This window comes from Engystomops pustulosus, chromosome 8, assembly GCF_040894005.1.
Source record: "Engystomops pustulosus chromosome 8, aEngPut4.maternal, whole genome shotgun sequence".
Classification (NCBI taxonomy): Eukaryota; Metazoa; Chordata; class Amphibia; order Anura; family Leptodactylidae; genus Engystomops; species Engystomops pustulosus.
Window position 1 is genome coordinate 90,130,507 of NC_092418.1, and position 20,286 is coordinate 90,150,792.

Below are 20,286 nucleotides of genomic sequence, written 5' to 3' on the forward strand. Positions count from 1 at the left end.
ACAGTCGGTCACCCCTGGCAGTTGCCTCTCACTGCTTCTCATGGGAGGGATACCATATTGCATTTATCAGCAGAATAAAGATAACCTACACACAGCATGGTTTTCTAAAAAATGTCACCACCTGGTTAGTACAATTTTTTCTTATACATTGTCCCAATTTTATCTCCAATGGAGTATTTAAGGTACCAGCAGAGAGCCATATTCAGCAACCTACCACCATTCAGGATCTACAACCCCAGCAGATACATTGGTGTGCAAATGTATCACATGGTACAATACAGAACATGTATCCCTCCATTCCCAGGCATTTGTCATTTTAAATACATGCTAGAAGTGATCCAAAAGTGTACTAGAACCTACGTTCAATCATTTGGGTTTTCTACAATATACTAACATTTACATAAATCATCATTACTTATTGGAAGTTTTATGTGAGCTCAACTAATACTTCTTGGTGCATTATTCTTATTTGTCTAGATTATAGATCCTCCCGAGGATAGTCTGGAGTCTGGAGACCCTAAACCAATAGTGGTCCCTATATAGATATAACCAATAGCAAACAATTTGAAAGCTCCTTCCTTAAGAGTCTCTTTCCATAGGGGTAGATAAAGGTTTGTCTACGAGAACAATTTTATCAGGTGGGTCTTAATCCGATCCCGTCAGGGTTGGTAAATGCTAATCACCAAATATTACTGCTCATAGTTCAGAGGACCACATTAAATCCAAATTTAACCTATTAGGCCTCCATAAAGAGAGCACATATAACAAGCTCAAATAGCTAAATATACCAAATATTTAGTGCATTTTATAACATAATTCATCATTTATATATACATCTGATAAAATAACCCCATTAAAAGAGACATAAAAACATGTACAATAAAGCGGACAGTATGCAAATACTAGAAGGCAACCCAAAAAAATAGTATAAGTATGTATTAGACGCTGGCTGTAAAGGTACAGAACCTGTGACCTCGATGCAAATGAATTCCTACATATCACTAATATTCAAGGTAAATACCACATCACAAACAAGAGCATCCAGAGTATAGAACCAGAGATAAATCTCACAGATACCCACCAGATGCCCCTTAGCACACACTATCCGACACCCCAACGCACGTTTCGCACCCTGCTTCGTCAGGGGGTGTCCGATACCAACCAAAGCCCTTTGTATTAACAAAATATGACCTACCAACACTTTATGAAGGATGACGTTACTTTGTAGACATAAAATAATGAAGGACCGAGAATAGATAAAATTGGCCTGCAATTACTTCTTACCAGTGGTCAGTATAGATCCACAGTTTTCTTTCTGTATGTTTGATTAAAACCAACCAGTCCCAACCAAATTTTACAGACAGAATGAAAATGAAAAACTAATAATTAAGATTATAATGAATACATACCATGATCTCCTTCTCATCTTCCATAGGTTTTGACCTTAGCCAGTAATGAGCGCATTTCACTGACGCCTTCCATGCGGTTGTTATTCGAGATCAGTCATCTTCGAGCCGCGACACCTGCGACTGTATCAAGAGCTGGGATCCTCTATGTTAATACACAAGACTTAGGCTGGAGCCCGTAAGTAAAGAAATTATAAATGTTCATTATACAAGGTTTCTCGATGTAAAACGCTGAAGAATTTCTCGGAGCTATCAAATGAAAGACTAACTAAATCTTTGAAGCAAAGATTTATTTCAGAAATGAAGAGAGCAGATGATAAAAAAAATCATGCAAGAAGCTTCTTTGTGTGCTTTGTTTCTGCTCTTTCTCCTGTAGCAAGCAGTGTATCTGAAAGGCTTCTGAGGTCCTTCCCCTTTAGGTAGATAAGGAGGCTAATGATTAACTCCATACGTAGAGGAAAGTTCCCTTGAACAGGCTGTTGGGGGTGATTATACTATCCAGGGTCTGTCTGTAAATGATTAAGTCATTAGCTACTTAATGAGGCTTTTTCATATTAGTTTTCAGTGGTGTATGGAGAGAGAAAGATGATTTACAGAAACTGCTTGAATAAGGAAGAAAAGCAGAGCCAAAGGAGCATATTTCTTCAATAAAGTATATTACAATGTTCATTATTATCATCTATACTATTGGTTTACAATTTGTTTTGAAAGTTTAGTTGCCCTGTAAGAACACTTAAAGAAAATGTAACACCATGATAGGTTAGCCATGATTAAGAGTGTGTAAAGCGCTCGAAACGCGTAGGCTTGAGCCTGTAAGCCCATTCCTTGGACGCAGTGCTGTAGTGCGTTTTCACATGTATTGCTCTGTCTGGAGTCTACAATAAAACTTGGAGGTACTTTTTATCTTATGCGCTGGATCGTTTTTCCTTTTTGGATTTCTACAACACCATGATATATTTTATCAGCTAAGGACACTTATTTGTCCGTGTCTGCCTGCAGAAATGGATGCTTCTCTTCAATAAACTAGAAAATTGCTGTATTTACAAGAAATATACATTTTAAGATGTTACTGAGGCACTTGGGCTATTGGCTATGTTATAGTGGCCCCAGTTAGTACTGTCCACCAGTTATTAACTCCTCTCCTTCCCTAAATCACCAACTCTCTGGCATCACAGTCAGAGGAAGGGGGAGTGAACAAACGCCCAAATCGGTGTGTGAATAATTACTGGCGGGCGGCAAGACCTGGGTCTACTGTGATGTAAGCAGTAGCCCAAGAGCCTCATTAGCATATCTTTAAAATGCATATTTCTTCAAAATGCAGCTACAGGCAGTCCCCGGGTTACGTACAAGGTTCTGTAGGTTTGTTTTTAAGCTGAATATGTATGTAAGTTGGAATTGTATATCTTACAATTGTAACCCCTGCCAAAATGTTTCTGGTTTCTGCGACAATTGGATTTTAAAAATGTTGGATTGTCATAAGAACCAGGATTAACAATAAAGCTTCATTGCAGACACCTTTAATAACTGTAACAGCTGATCATTGCAGCCTATGGGTAAAGTACAGTAAATTATCAACATCCAGAGGTCCGTTTGTAACCAGGGGTCGTCTTTAAGTTGGGTGTCCCTAAGTAGGGGACCGCCTGTATTCCCAATTTGTTGATGATAAGGATCAGCTTGTGCAGGTAGACATGGACAAATAAGTGTCCCTAAAAAAAGCTTTATGATGATGAAACATTACCTTTAATAATCTATGTAACTGTATTACATAGCATATCTAAACTTTACTTTATGAGAGTTAATAAATAGCTCTAGGTGGGTGTGAAAAGGGACTTTAAGGCTTTGCCTTCTATTTTGTCATAAAGCGACTCCTTGGTTTTTTGGAATTCGTAATGTTTTAAGGCAGTGCTGTAGATTTAATCCATATCTCATAAGGCTAATAGTTATTCTTTGGCAATGGCGGCTCAGAACCACAGGCAGTAAAAGGGTTATTTCAGCTTCTTTTTAACATGATTTCAGTATTTCTTATTTACTTTCAGAATACAGAGGACATAAAATTAAATGCAAATCCGGCCACACAGGATTTCTTTACTCTGTGTCTGATTTCATTCTTTTTCATTAGTTACGTTACCAGCTGGATCGAGACTCGTCAGGCTCAGTCAGAAAAGGCAAATCTGACCATATTGTTTGATAAGTACGTTCCTTACTGCTTGGAGCAAGTGCGATGTAATTTAAAAACTATAACTCCAATCCCGGAAAACAGCATGGTACAGGTAAAGGCAATGCATTTTATTTTCATGCTTTTTACACAAAGTATGATCCTTTGCATTTTTTATTTGGTCTATCTGATGCTGTAAAATGTTTTTATTTCGGGGTGGGGGGTGGGGGGGATAGAGGTTTATTTCATATCAATTAACAGAGAAATAACATGGAAATATTTGTGAAAAAGTTAGAGATTTGGTTACATCATAACTGCAGCCCTATAGAAATGATCAAATTTTTTCCATTATTCTCCATATATAATTTTTTGGGCAAGTTTAATAATAATTATAATAATAATAATAATTCTTTATTTATATAGCGCACACAGATTATGTAGCACTGCACAGAGCTTGCCAAATTGGTCCTTGTCCCCAATGGGGCTCACAATCTAAACAGCCTACCAGTATTTTTTTTTATTGTGGGAGGAAACTGGAGGACCCAGAGGAAACCCACGCAAACACGAAGAGAACATACAAACTCTTTGCAGATGTTGACCTAGGTGGGACTAAACCCAGGACCTCAGTGCTGCAAGGCAGAAGTGCTACTCACTCAGCCACCGTGCCGCCCATAAGTTTTATGCCAATAAAACTAAAAGGAAGTGTTTAGTATTAGAAAATCATGTCACACTGGTCTAAAGTCCGTGTCTTCCCATAATTTACCAATCAATTAGATGGTTATAAAAGTACAAGTCACCAGCCATGCCATAACCTACTAGTTATACCACATTCTACTAACTGTAGCCATTCCAACACATACCACAATATGATAAGAAATCTAAGAAAGGTGTGTGATAATCCTTGTTAGAGTTGTTATGGCTGACATACAGTATTAGGCTACATTCACATGGGCATATGCCCACCTTGACTCCTCCCCTCTCCATAGAAGCTAATGCCACACTGCTGTTCTCACGGACGAAGATAGAGCATGCTCTATTTTTTTTGTGGCCATGGCTCAGAACAGTGAGCACTTGTTGTGTTTGCCGTACTAAGCCCGGGCACCATCTATGGGGGATGTATATGCACTATTGTGGGTCCAAGTGCTGTTGTGTATTCATTATAAACATGGACAGCACATGGACCCAAAAAATGTGCTTTGGCCCTCACCAGTATGTTAGGCAGTATTACTTCAGGTCCATTAAAGGGAACTGTTAGAGATTTTTATCTAGGGCCTAACCGCCCTTCATGTTGTACAGTGACTCCAAATTAAATATTTCATGGCTCACGGTATCGGAACTTGAACATAAAACTAAGACACGTCAGTCTCTTAGTGTATGTAAAAATATTCTCCCCCGTTTTATTTCACAGCTGCATGTATAAAAAGACAGAAAAATCAGCATTGATAGGCATGACAAGGAGATAAGGTGCTTGGATGCTATAGGCTTAGTTTAAATGTACTACAACCGCCCTCTAATACATTTTACAAAAAGTTAATTAATTGTGCTCAGTTCTCAGGGACCTTGTACACAGATAAACAATATTGTTTATATTATCAAAGCTGCAAAAGTACTGAGAATGTCTCCAGAAGCTTCTTGATAACCATAACAAGAGATAAACAATGCTAGAGAACAAGATAAGAAGGAGAACAATTATGTTTAACAAGTGTCAAGGAGAAATCCTTACAGGCAGATCTTAAATAAAAAAAAGAACTGAAGTTTGAATTATGAATTTAACTGGACAGTGCTTTGACCCCCAGCGTGACCCCTGGCTAATACTTAAAATGTTGGACAGTAGTCAAGATGGCGTCCAAAACCAGTGCGATCTCCTTAACAGGAACTTACCACCACGATTCTACCTATAAAGGTTAAACGGGTGGTAGGTGGATGTATGGGATGTGGGGATAGCCCTTTTTAGAGCTAATCCTCATGTCCCCGCTATCTCTTAGAAAACTTTATTACCCTAATATGTAAATTTTGTTAAGCAGCTACTGGGGCGTGGAGTAGCGGGACATGAGGCCACACGTCGCGGCTACTCCACGTCCCAGTAGCCTCTTTACTCCTCCTACCCCGAGCTACTCGTAGCTGCGCACCCTTGTCTGAGAAGCTGGAGTTCTGTGCATGCTGTGGCCATGCAGCCACGGGCCTGCGTTTTGTGCATGCGCAGAACACCGGCTTCTCAGACGAGGGCTCCTCATAGCTGCGTGGCGAAGATCTTAGGGTACTCCATGCCCCAGTAGCCGCTTAACAAAATTTACATATTAGGGTAATGAAGTTTTCTAAAAGATAGCGGGGACGTGAGGATTAGCTCTAAATAGGGCTATCCTCATGTCCCATACATCCACCTACCACCCGTTCTACCTTTATAGGTTCCCTTTAAAGTCAATCTGTGTTTTAGATCATTTAGAGTAATTCCCACTGTGAAATCTATATTCCTTTATAGGCTATGTGGACAGGGATTATCATCATGAGAGGACACCATTAATTACAGCTGGGTGATTTTGCCTAAACTGAACCAGATTTTCAATTTTGAAGTGAACCTGTTATCGGTAAGGTAATTTTTACATGATCACAGGTTCCAATAGCCTCTGGCATGTTGGCATAGTGTTGGCAAATATGTCTTTGCGGTGTATCTGAATAATTCCAGTGCTTTTTAATTGTGGCTCCCTCCCAGCAGTATGTGGTAAGTACCGTGGGTGGGGAGCACTTCAATTAGCACAAATCGTTTTCTCCTCAATACTTCCTCTCCTATCCTCACTCATTTCCTTCACCCTCCCTTAGCTTCTCCCTTCTCCCTCCCCTTGCTTATGTCAGCTTACTACAAGCAATTTTAATTTGAACTGTCCCCCCTTTTTCCCGGACACTCACCACACACTGGCAGGGAGCAGATAATGTTAAAGAAACATTTAAAAAGCACTGGAATTATTTAGATACAAAACAAAAGTATTTTTGAAATGAAAATGCCAGAAACTATTTGAAACGATCTTCCATAACAGGTTCCCTTTATTCTTAATGGGGGAGATTTATCAAGCTGCTTAAAAGTAAGAATGTGCGTAGTTGCTGATGGCAACCAATTACAGCTCCCCTTTAAAATATTCTTGAGCACTGGTAAAATGAAAGCTGAGTTGTAATTGATTGCCATGGGCAACAAAGCACATTCTTACTTTTAGGCAGCTTGATAAATCTCCCTCAATATTTTTTTAAAATAGACAGTAAAAATTGTGCCTAATATTTATTTTACTCCCATTTATTTTTATATGCCATCTACTTCTCTCTGTGTTACCTCTCACTGATCTCTCCACTATCACCCACTGTATGCTGTACCCTTTTATATCTCTATGCATCCTCCTCTTTGTTGCACCATAAAATCTATGTTGTCGCCTTATCTTTCTATATCTTTCCTCTCCAATCTATGTCTTCCTCATGTCTTTTTCTGATTATCTCTGCTTGATGGTTTCAGCTGCAATGTTACCCCCTGAGAAAGTGCATCAAATTTAAGATAAAAAAAAAAAAAAGAATTGATGTAAACGGATAATTAACTTGATTAATCTTCCAGTTCTACTGTAAAGTGTTTTTTTTTGTAAAGAAATAATAATTATTATGAAATTGTCAAAAATTATTTTGGAGGGAGTTTAGGAAGTAATAATAAGATTTATTTTATTTAAGTTAATATCTACATTATTTTTCTCCTTTTTAGACATTATGCTCCTTATTAGATTGTCTTCTCACTGAGGAAAATACCCCACCAGATTCCCCTCGGGAGCTCTATGAGATTTATTTTGTTTTTGCATGTGTCTGGTCTTTTGGAGGTGCACTCTTTCAAGATCAGGTAAGAAATATACAGATATATATGTACAGAGGATGAAATTTGAACTAAAATATTGTACATCTTGTCCATTCACTGTAAGAATATTGTTTCAGTTGATCGATTACTGTCTGGAATTCAGCCGATGGTGGAATAAAGAAATGAGAACCATCAAGTTTCCGTCACACGGTACGGTGTTTGATTATTACATCGATCCCGAAACTAAGAAATTTACTCCTTGGACAGAGCGAATTCCTGAATTTGATATGATCCCAGATGTTCCACTACAGGTAAGTCTTTTACTCCTAAAATACCATGCTAACATGAAGAGAACATTCAACAATCTATTTACAATATTTTGTAAAATGACCAAAATTTGCAGACGGGTTCATATTTGACAGCATTATGCGAGTCCTAAATCATATTGGGGCACATTTTACTTGGGCCGTGCGCCGGTTTTCCTTCAGACTTTGCACATTCTTTTAGGTGCAAACTGGTTGCACAGGTATTTAAGAAGTGTCTGCACCACAATTGTGTCGCACGTGACCCTTTTGTGGCACAGCTGCACTAGTCTTCACACAACACAAATTAGGGGGTGCTCCAGTGCTTAGTCAGATTTATCATGCAAAGTCTGACAGAATTGTGTTGCAAGCCCTATGTTAAAGATGCCCCAAAAAAAGTTGGTGCACTTTGTCGGGGGCAGCTCAGGGGGCGCCAGATTAATGAAGAACGGGCGCCAGAAATCCTGAATTTGGCGTACCCTGCACTATACCCAAGCAAAGTGCAACTAGTGCAGTTTGTCCTGTTCTTAGTAAATGTGCCCCATTGTATTAGTCTGTGTATAGTATTCTTACTGTCTCTCCTAAGAGTCCTGCCTGTTTTACTACTCTTTATACTCAAAAATCTCCCACTATCACATTTTACTCTCTGATACGGAAACAGAAATTACCTGAAATATTTACTTCTTTCTCATGCAGGGAAAATGTACTTCTCGTATTTGATTGAAATAAAGTTTCTTTTAGTTTCTAATATTTCCACAAGTATAAGTTCAGTAGATGGCACTCTATTACTGTGTACAGGGCCGATTCTAGGGTTTTTGCTGGCTGAAGCGAAAATTAAAATGCCGTCTCTCTTAAAGAGACAGACGCAATTGGGTTTTCATGTGGGCGATTCGGACGGCAATCGCAAACCGAATCGCCCATATCATGGCCCCAAATTTCGCCGCCTCACTCAGGGCTTGGGCATCTGCCGCCTGAGGCGAGATTTTCATCTCGCCTCATGGCAGATGAGCCCCTGATTGTGTACAGCTGTGCTGCCCAGCTGACATTTGTAGGGTAAGCTCTGCTCATTCCACCCATGACCATTAAACGGGCCAAGCCTATGCTCAAGGAATTGGACCTGCTCTATATTTTGCTGTACGTTCATCTTCACCACGACCTCACCGCACCTTGACCATACAATTTGTGAGGCTAGCTCATGGCCCAAAATATTGTCGTGTGCATAAGAGATCTAAGAGCTGTTCTCATTAGTATTGGCTACTCCATTGGCACATGTTCTCATATATAGTAGGGGCCCAGTGTTACAGATAGTCTATGTTGTCATTCTGGAAATTCCCCTTTAAGCAAAAAATATAGAGTGATATCTCTACTGAAAAAACCTACAAACATAAGGATATAATCATACCGCGATTATGTAAAAAATCAAGAATAACAACTTGACTTTGACGTGTAGAGAATGTACTTTTTAGATATAGAAAACATGTCAATCTTCCCTCTTTGCTGTGTTTTTGTATGTATACTTTTAAGTAGGTAGGAGGCGGATCCCAGGTAGTTTACACATAATTTGTGTTTATGGTCTTGTTTCTTTTATACTCTAAAGGAAATGGAGAGAAATACCTTCAAGGTTGATGAGAACTGCAATTGACGGAGCTACGACTATTTTAGGTCCCTGTTGTCCATTTAAATTTTAATGTTTCTATCATTTGTTCCTCAGTGTGAATTAACAACCTTACTAGTATGTTGGCTTCCCGAACTGAAGTCAAGACTTAAAATTAATTCAATAGCCCAGATTTACAGCGATTCTATATTTCACAAGGCAGAATCAATAATGTGACTGAAGGGAAGAAGATAAAAATTTATGGTATCTTGCAATTTAATGGTTGAAAAGATGCAATTGAAGAGATCATAAATTGTGAAGGAGTTTATGCTTGGTTGCTCCTGATTCAGTGCTTGCTGTTAGGACCTGATTTGTGACTATTCACGAGGTGTGATTAATGATGTGATCGATTCTTGCTTCAGTGCAGTAAAGCAGTTGTAATGCTCTTCATTAGAATAAATAAAATAAATTGACTGAAGCTTTATAAAAACTGTGTAACATTTAAAATCTAAAATGTCAATTTTTTTTTTCTTCTTCTTACAATTTAGCCTTCTTCAGGCAGCTTCCACCTACGTGCCATCATTCATTGTCATTCTGTAAGGGTATTATAGAAACCCATGTGGGTTGGGGTTAGTTTTATGCAAAGCTTACTGAAGAGGAAATACATAGAGTTAAATGGGTGCTGACTGGAGTCAGATTAATGTGACATATGGCTGGAAGACATTGTTTCAGCTTATTAACCCTTTACTTGAAGTGTACTAGAGTATATCAATGCCAATGGTTGCTTTGTAAGTTTTGTCTGGGGGAAAATAAGATTATATATCTTACTTGTTTCAGTTTGTACTTATTCTTCCTGCAAATATCCTGGCCACTCCGATCCTAAGAGATGTCAGTCTGATGCTGGGGGGCTGTTCCCCGTTTCCCTGTTTTTTTATTTTGAATACTAATTAAATGTCACAAATACAGGCAGTCCCCGACTTACAAATGACCCCTATTTACAAATGGATCTTTCTTGCCACTGTTACCTCTGTTCAAGCTGTTCACTCAGGAAGTTGATAATTTACTGATCTTTATCTCCAGGCTGTAATAGTCGACATAAGAGTTATAAAAGGTGTCTGTAAAGAAGCTTTATTATTAAAGAAAATCAAAGAGTAGGAAAAAGTAAAAAAACAAAAATACTCACCCCCTCTCCTCTTCATCTTAGTCTTCCCTAGTAGTTGATACGCCGGGATCACCTACAAAAGAGACTTATAAAAAGCAGCCTGGAGTACGGGGACAAGATGTCCGGTGCCACGGGTTGCTAAATATGCATGCCTCTTGCACCTCCCTCTCCCATGCTGGAAGAGGGAGGTGACGTCACATAAGATCTATCATGACTCCTGCTTGATAGATCCTTTCCTCTCCCATGTTGGAGAGGGAGCTGACGTCATGCGGACACATCTCTAAATGTGATGTATGCATCTACATGCAATTGGGGGACGTTAATGAATGACATTACAGTGGAGCCTGCAGGTGCTCTCCGGAGAGCCTCAGGCTCATTTGAATATTTTATAAACTTCTATTTTGCCGAAATGCAGCTGTTCAAAGATATAATACAAGAATTGATGCAAATGGGGACAGAATGGTGAGTAATAATCATCTACCATGAGCTAATCTGATGGTAGATGTCCTTTAATACTTGACAGCCTAAAATGATGAAACTCCTATTGCCACAGGGAGAAAAAATAATAATTTGTCTGGAGTTACAAAATATAGCTGTTCTGACTAACATATGAATTCAGCTTAAGTAACTATCTTGTACATAAAACGTGGACCGTCTGCAATGTCTATTTTGTGTCAAGTGCCTAATTGCAAAGTCAACTCCATATTGGGTCATTTTTTGCTGGACTTTTAGAGTCCATTATGGGAGTCCGATGGATGATCTTTAGGTAGATGGATGATTTTAGGCCAAAAATGTTGGACACATTTAATACTATGTTGAAAAACATTATGGGGGTCATTTATAATTTTTTTTCTTGCCGTTGGTGTTTTTGCATCTTTTTGCTGGGAAATGGCTGTTTTGCGCCTAATTAGTTTTTTTTATGGTTACGCCTCAGTTCGCCATTTGTTGTACCCCATTTGTCATTACATTACATTTCTTTACAGATGTTTCCAATTTATTATACTATTGCGCCTACTGCGCAATAACATGCTAGTCTTGACCATGCTTAGGAAAGGCAATAATGTGATGTGCGCAACAAATTGCGCCTTTTTAAAAAATTAAACCCTACATTTGACAAAAAGCCAAAATGACAAATGCAAATGAGGTTCAAAAAATCACAACAGGCACGAAAAGAGCACAGAGAAGGGGGTCATACCGTATATACTCGAGTATAAGCCGACCCGAGTATAAGCCGAGACCCCTAATTTTACCACCAAAAACTGGGAAAAACTACTGACTCGAGTATAAGCCGAGGTTGGGAATACAGCAAGCTCCTAGTAGTATACAGCAAGCCCCTAGTAGTATACAGCAAGCCCCAGAAGTATACAGCAAGCCCCTAGTAGTATACAGCAAGCCCCTAGTAGTATACAGTAAGCCCCTAGTAGTATACAGCAAGCCCCTAGTAGTATACAGCAGCCCCTAGTAGTATACAGCAAGCCCCTAGTAGTATACAGCAAGCCCCTAGTAGTATACAGCAGCCCCTAGTAGTATACAGCAAGCCCCTAGTAGTATACAGCAAGCCCCTAGTAGTATACAGCAACCCATAGTAGTATACAGCAAGCCCCTAGTAGTATACAGCAGCCCCTAGTAGTATACAGCAGCCCCTAGTAGTATACAGCAAGCCCATAGTAGTATACAGCAAGCCCCTAGTAGTATACAGCAAGCCCCTAGAAGTATACAGCTACCTGCCCCCACGGCCCTTAAAAAATAAACTTAAATACTCACCCTCCGATGTCAGCACAGCTCCCCGATGTCGGCGCGGCTTACCGATGTCCCCGATGTCAGCGCGTCCCGTCTTCTTTCTTCTCCGCGGCTTCTCTTCTCTCTTCCGGCATGGACGCGGCCATGTTTTCTTCTAGCATGCGCATACTATGACGCGGCCGCTGCTGACGTCATAGTATGCGCGGCCACAAAGAAAACATGGCCGCGTCCATGCCGGAAGAAAGAAGAAGAGCCGCGGAGAAGAAATAAGACGGAACACGCTGACATCGGGGACATCGGTAAACCGCACCGACATCGGGGAGCCGCGCTGACATCGGAGGGTGAGTATTTAAGTTTATTTTTTTAAGTGGTCATGTTTTTTGTAGTAGACTCGTGTATAAGCCGAGGGGACGTTTTTCAGCACATTTTTTGTGCTGAAAAACTCGGCTTATACACGAGTATATACGGTAATATAAATGACCCCCTATATCTTTAATATAAATCCAACCCAACTTGCCGAGCCAGGGTGAAGAGCCAACTCCCACTCTTTCATTCACTATTCATGAATATAAGATCAAGGTGCTGGCAAAAGTCCTGTTTATGGACAGACAACATCACATGACCCTCCATATACAGCCATTTTATGGTCAGGACTGTCTGGCTGTTGAGGTATAAGGCAGGAGGCTGCACTTTACATATTAATAGTAAGTTGTGCTAAACATTTGATAGATGTATATAGGTAAATTACCTTATAGCCCACCTCCACCATTTATACAGACAATACACAAAGTATGAGGAAAAGTGGTCAACCCCTTTAAGTGACATTACCAGTTGTAAATGTAGCAATAAAGCTGCAGATGATCTCTTCTACAACATGGAGATAGGTTACTAAATCATGCAGCATTGACATTTGCAGTCTTAAAAAAAATCTATACAGGCGGTCCCCTACTTAAGGACACCCGACTTACAGACAACCCATAGTTACAGACGGACCCCTCTGCCCACTGTGACCTCTGGTAAAGCTCTCTGGATGCTTTACTATAGTCCCAGACTGCAATGATCAGCTGTAAGATGCCTGTAATGAAGCTTTATTGATAATTCTTGGTCCAATTACACCAAAAATTTTGAAACTCCAATTGTCACTGGGGCAAAAGAAAAAAAATTGTCTAGAACTTCCATTATAAAATATACAGTTTCGACTTACATACAAATTCAACTTAAGAACAAACCTCCAGACCCTATCTTGTATGTAACCCGGGGACTGCCTGTACTCACCTTCCGGCTTCTTCTCCCCGGCTCTGCGGCTTCGTGTTCTCCGTCTTCTGGCCCCAGCCCATGACTATGACGTAGTGATGTCGTGGCCGCGTGACGTCATAGTTTATATGCCGCACGGGCCCTGACACTATGACGTCACGTTGCCGCGAAACCGCCGCGTCATAGTGATACGCCCGGGCCGGAAGTCGGAGAACACGGAGCTGCCGGGCCGAAAAGAAGAAGCCGGAAGGTGAGTATACTAAGTGGCTGTAGCGGCTTATGTAAAGTGGGGGCATCTGGGGTGGACGTTTCATTAAAGGAGGCATCGGCTGTGGACACTTCATTAAAGGGGGCATGTGCTGTGGACATTTCAGTAAAGGGGGCATTGTCCATGGACATTTCAGTAAAGGGGGAGCTCTGCAGTGGACATGAGGGCTCTGCAGTGGACATTTCTGTAAAGGGGGCACCTGCTGTGGACATATCATTAATGAGGTGGCCATGTTATTAGAGTAGCGTCAGCATTTCCTACCCTAAGGGCTTACACTCCAGTCAATAACATTTTCCAGTAATATTAGGTGCCTCGGCTTTATACGCAAGTATTTATAGTATGAGGGGTAGATCAGCTGCCGAGCACAGAGGGCGGGCCAGGAGCAGTATCCATATATCCTATGGGAGATCTGGTCTGGACTGTAGTCGGGTGGAGGGTTTCATGCAGTTAGGGAATGTGATCGGCTTTCCTATATAGTTGAGTTATAAGAGCAGGTAGGAAGTTCATCATTAAATTACTTTTACGAACACTATAAGATTAATGATATGGCGGATGTAGAGTATATAGAGTAGCACTTACAGTAAGTCCTAACATTCGGGCACACATGGGTTTGGACACTGGTAGGGGGTCCTAGTCGTGTGAACTGCCCGGGGCCCATGGGACACTTAATCCACCACTGTCCACAGGGAAAGAAGAGACAAACTTTGTATCGTTTTATCTCCATTGTTCTCCAGTTTCTCATCGTCTTTTCTACAAAACGGTAGAATTCATGGACTTGTTCTTGTGGGATTAAGTGTTTGACTGAGCACACCCTTCTCTCCTTTCATATTCACATCATCTATATTGTGTCTATCTGCTGTACATCTTTTATCTGATATTCCTTGTCTAAATCACTCAACCCATATTAGCTCATTGCTCAGTTTATTAGGAATTGATCATGCGTTCATGCCTTCTTCCATTTCAAGGGTGCTTTTAAGTATTAGGCTCTGTCGTAATCAAGTTGAATGTGATAATGAGAACATGTTCACATTGTTAAAGTAAATGATCCAGCGCACTTAAAGTGAAGACACATTTGAACTACAATTTGTGGTCTTCACGGTGGTATTGAATAGTCTGGGAGGAATGTTTATGGCATAATAACCCCTTAAGCTCCAGGTTTCGGCCTATGACATGGTTGGGTTCACTGCATATATTTCATACTTGATGCCATTGTCGTATGCAATGCACAATATAGATGTCCTTGATGTATGTATTTATTAATGAAATAGATTAAAAATTACATTTGATCCAATAATTGTGTAATCTTAAAGGAAATCTGTTATCTTAAAGACCATTAATAAAAAAAAAAATATATAGCCTTGTAGGGGAATGTCCTGACCTGCTTGTACGTTTTTATTTACATGCAAATGAGCCTTTCAGTGCACCTCGACTTAGGCCCTATTGCTCTGATAGCTATGGAAATACTTGTTCAGCTTACAGCTATTCCACAATTTACATGGAAGTATAAGATAAGTCACAAAATTAAGTAACTTCCATTCACCTTTTATGGAAGCTTAGCTATTAGGATCAGTCATGTTGAAATCCAGAATGTCTGATTTTCCCCCAAAATACCAGAACGTACATTAGATCGTTGGCTGGTCTGTCCAGGTCAAATGGTTTTGTGTGGGGGGGGTAAGATATTAGGTAATTTACCAATTTACATCTATTAGAAGTTCTGCTTAACTTTCTTCATATGTAAAGTTAAAGGGGTATTCCGGGAAGATGAGCGTCTGATACAAAAACCCACAATGATATAATTAAATGAATATAACAAAAATCAATGCTTAAATAGTTTGATTTTCTGATTTACAAAATGTTATGGCCTCTCTAAAGTAGGCGGAGTTATCACCAACATGGCTGCCACTGAAAAGTCCCATGATCCTTTAGTTCTCAGTAACTTCTCCTCCCTCTTATGCTCTGATCCCAGTTATGTAACAGACTGTCCTGCTCTGTTACCATAGTAATGATGTGTAACTGCCATCACTGCACATTACATCATTGAGATGACGTCTCGCCACAACACCGGCCATACAGGGTGCACTGCAACCAACCGACTACAGCTAAATGAGTGGTGATCACATGACCTGCCCAGGCAGGTGCAGGCCATGTGATGTGGACTTGTGACCAGCGGCCATCTTCTGTCCTGTGTCTGCTCCGCACGGAGGAAATCAACGTACTGATTAAAGGGGCAGTAGCATTTCATTTATTCACTACAGTGTACGTCAACAGCATTTTCTGCTAAGGGGAGCAGCATTTTAAATAACAACTAATTACATGTTAGCTTATATTTTAGGGACCCATTTGTATATGAATTATGCTGATTCCTAGAATACCCCTTTAAGCCTCCTATCTTTTACCTCATCAGCCAGGCATTCCTGTCCATAAAATGGCTGCAAATGGAGGGTCATGTGATCTTATCTGTCCATAAACAATCACCCTTCCAGGACCTTAATCTTCTAGTCATGAATACTATTATAAGATCCTGGCAGGGTGATTGCTTATAGTCAGTTGTCACATGACACACCATCTGTGGCCATTTTATGGACAGGAATGTCTGACGAGAGGCTTCACTTTATATATCAAGAAAGCAGAGCAGAACTTTTAATAGATGTAAATTGGTAAATTACATAATATCGTGGCCCCCCACTCACACACACTCACACACACACACACATTACAATAAAAATTTCCTTCATGGACGTCCAAACAGGACATAGACCACTATACCTGTCAAACAAGCTATTTGATTCTAAATAATCCTAATTGATTTATCATTTCCTTCTTCATTCTAAACCCAGACTGTCCTGGTACACACAGCTGAAACTGTACGCTTGAGGTACTTTCTGGATTTACTGCTGGAGAAGGGGAAACCGATAATGTTAGTTGGCAATGCTGGTGTGGGGAAGACAATCTTGGTATCTGAAAAACTCTCCAAACTTCCAGAAGTGTACATTGTAGCCAAAGTTCCTTTCAACTACTACACCACGTCTGCTATGCTGCAACGTAAGTCTTCAACCTAAATACACAGTATACATTGATGCTATAAATGCTCTTTGCCATTATAGATCTGTAAAATGTCACCCATCATCTGCTAGACACAAAGGGGCTCATTTACTAATGGTCCGCCGGACGCATTTTCGCCTGGTTTCCCGATGATTTCCGTTTTGCACGGAATTGCCATGGGATTTTGCCGCACGTGATCGGAATTTGCCGCATCGGCGCCGGCTTGCACGTGACAGAAATTGGGGGACGGGCCATCGGACAACCCGACGGATTCGGACAAACTGCGGAATTTAAAAACGGATTTGTGTCGCAAGATCAAGCACTCACATGCACCAGGAAGAAGCAGGTGAACTCCGCTGGACCTTGGCGCAGCAGCGACACCTGCAGGAACTCGGGGGCGAGATCTTAGTGAATCACGCCGGACCTTAATCCTCGTTGGAAAGCGCACTGCGGGGTTGCGACGGGACCGGTTAAGTAAATCTGCCCCATTATGTATGAAAAGTCACCGGCTGCATCGAGTGTGCCGTTGAAGGGACAGGAACTCCCCACTCCCTTGTATCTCCCACTCCCTTGTTGACCACGCCCCTTTTCTTTCTTCCCCCCTCCTGGAGTAGATGAAAGAGAAAAATGATCACAAGAGCTAGTAATAATCTATCATTTGCGATCATTTCAGGGCTTCTACCTCAGTGTCCTGATGTAGAAGCCCTGATAAGAGATTCTAAAAAGAGAGAAGCAGCCACCTCTAGGCTCTAAAAAGTTCACCATCACTGGTCTAGGACATGTTAACTTTCCCCATTGTCCATTGTTTTGCCTCATTCTGTGACATTTTCCTTTGTGATATCTTCAATTTGAAGTCTTTCTCTTTTTGTCTTTGCTAGGCATCCTAGAAAAACCTTTGGAAAAAAGGGCTGGGCGGAACTATTCCCCACCAGGCACCAAAAAATTGATTTATTTTATAGATGACCTCAACATGCCAGAAGTTGATGCTTACAGCACAGTACAACCTCATACATTAATAAGACAACACCTGGATTACAGCCACTGGTGAGTAGTAATATACTCATCCATAACTATTTACCTTGATGTCCTCTTGTGCAAGGTATGTAATATTATATTCAGCTATTTCTGAGCCAGATGGGTCTGTGCAGTGGCAGAATCCAAAACTGACTATTATACTGTCCATGGGGGATGAACATATATTTACACAGATACTGAGCTATTTTACAAATTCGGCTCCCTCTGGCTTCATTGTAGTTCATTTACATTATATTCAAGAAGCAGAACACTGGTGATCGTGATCGCATCTACACGCGATTATGATCATGGGGAATGGTTAACACTGTGCTGCAGTTAATGGTCTTACGGAAGGGCGATATATGGAAACTAAGTTTATATATTTCTAAATGCAGGGAAATGGACCAGCACAATCTTCACAAGTGCATATTGAATGCAAAGGTTTTATTTTATATTCAGTTAAAAGTTACAATTGTCCAACGTAAGAAAGACAAAGGGGCTCATTTACCAAGGGCCCCGCGGATCACACTTTCATCGGACATTCCAACGATTTCCATTTTGCGCCGCTGGAACAGGGATTTAAAAGGGGATTTTGGCGCAATTGCGACGGCTTTCATGCGACACAAATCGGGTGGCAGGCCATCAGACGATCTGACGGATTCAGACAAACTGCAGGATTTAACTTCAAAATTGTGTCACAAGCCAAACACTTACATGCACCAAGAGGAAGATGGTGAACTCTGTTGGACCTGAGCAGGGAAGCGACAGATGCAGGAAATCGGGCGCACGATCTAAGTGAATCGCAGCAGAGTGCATTCCGGAGGGACAATGCACTTTCAGGAACTCCGAGGGACCGGGTAAGTAAATGTGCCCCAAAGAGCGCCCACCTGAAGTCACGATCATAGAGTTTGTAGTGACTCGAAATGCTTTGTGCACCAGTCTTAATCATTTTTGATGCATTTCAAAACAGAAATTACTGAGAGGTTCAGACCCCTAGTAAATTTCGGGCAGCATTCATGCACCAGAATCTAAAATCTAAACCAGGTCCAACTTGGCGTAGATTTATACCCCACACTTTTTTTTTGCACAGGTTGTAGTAGAGATGACTTATCAGGCCATCTCCATCCTGCTTCACCATGTCCTGTCACGGACACTTTTAAAAAAATAAAAAAGTGGTGCATGTGATTCTGTGGTGTGTACTTGAATTTTGGACTTTTTGATGCCTTGTACACCTCATCTATGTCTTCAAGGGCCCTATAAATATTACTTTGGCTGCACTTATGGTACATATGCCATTGCCATTTCCATAGCTTTCCTGCTGAAATCAGCTACTTGATCACTGAAAACCCTTGCCCGTCCCTATAAGACATCATACCAAAGCAAACAGCTACTGCCACGTATAAGCCACGTTTGCATTTTCCAATAGGCTAATATTATAAGTGCATCTGTAGTATGTGCAAAAATCCTTCATGTCCCTTATTGATAGCATGTATCATGCTGTATGTGTTACAGAGCAGTAAATAAGATGCGGTGGTTGTTCCCGGCTCGACGTGAGTCAGTATTTATGTTTATGTGATTACTATAGGTATGACAGACAGAAATTGGTGGCTAAAGAAATTCACAATTGCCAATATATAACATGCATGAATCCCACGGCTGGAAGTTTTTCCATTAATCCTCGGCTGCAGGTAATATACCGTTCAGTATGTCACTTGTCTTCAGATTGTGAAATGCTTGACTTGCGTGATGCTTGACTTCACCTGTCACACGTGTGATCTATAGTTACCATAGCTACAGGGGGAGAAAGGTTATCATATGTTTATGTAATAAATGGAGATTTATATTTCCAGTCGTGTTCTACACGATCCAAAGACAAGACTGGATTATGACCTTGGATATCAAACACAATATATCAGTGCCGTATAGAAAATAATTCAGCGCCATTTTGTAGTTTTAACTGTATTTTTATCATGATTTTTGTAAGAAAAATGTAAAGACAGAATTATATCAATCCGATGTGTGGGGGACATGTTTATCATACACATACACACATTAAATCTAGTTGGGAAGGTACAGTATGACAAGACATACACCACAAAACATGGAAACAAATTGTAGAAAGCATAAAATAACACTTCATTAGATCAATTAAAATGATATTTAATAAAAAAGACAACATACTCGAGTATATACCGTATATATCTCGAGTGTATATACTCGAGTATAAGCCGAGTGTATAAGCTGCGTATTGGCTCACAGAGCCAATGCCGGAGCATTGCTGTATAGAAGAAGACCTGCTGGGGGTGTTGGAAGGTAAGTACACTGTTTGTTTTTTTCCTACAGGCATTATATTGGGGGCAGGGACTGGCAGGCTATATACTACAGGTGCTGGCTATATACTACAGGGGCTTGCAGGCTATATACTACTGGGGCTGACAGGCTATATACTGCAGGGGCTGGCAGGCTATATACTACAGGGGCTGGCAGACTATATACTACAGGGGCTGGCTATATACTACAGGGGGCTGG

General features: G+C 40.6%; 1 protein-coding gene across 2 annotated transcripts in view; it reads left to right on the forward strand.

Annotated features, from left to right (window-relative positions):
• Positions 1-20,286, forward strand: part of LOC140075597 (dynein axonemal heavy chain 11-like) — a 222,770-nt gene that overhangs the window by 71,646 nt on the left and 130,838 nt on the right. Inside the window, exons 31-37 of one of the 2 annotated variants that reach the window (XM_072121698.1) lie at positions 1,436-1,584; positions 3,526-3,676; positions 7,295-7,426; positions 7,519-7,692; positions 16,539-16,743; positions 17,622-17,787; positions 19,343-19,445. In XM_072121698.1, the coding sequence (XP_071977799.1) occupies positions 1,436-1,584; positions 3,526-3,676; positions 7,295-7,426; positions 7,519-7,692; positions 16,539-16,743; positions 17,622-17,787; positions 19,343-19,445 (1,080 nt within the window). Of the gene's footprint in view, positions 1-1,435; positions 1,585-3,525; positions 3,677-7,294; positions 7,427-7,518; positions 7,693-15,813; positions 15,958-16,538; positions 16,744-17,621; positions 17,788-19,342; positions 19,446-20,286 lie in introns of those variants that run through there. The other variant, XM_072121699.1, reaches the window with a different exon arrangement.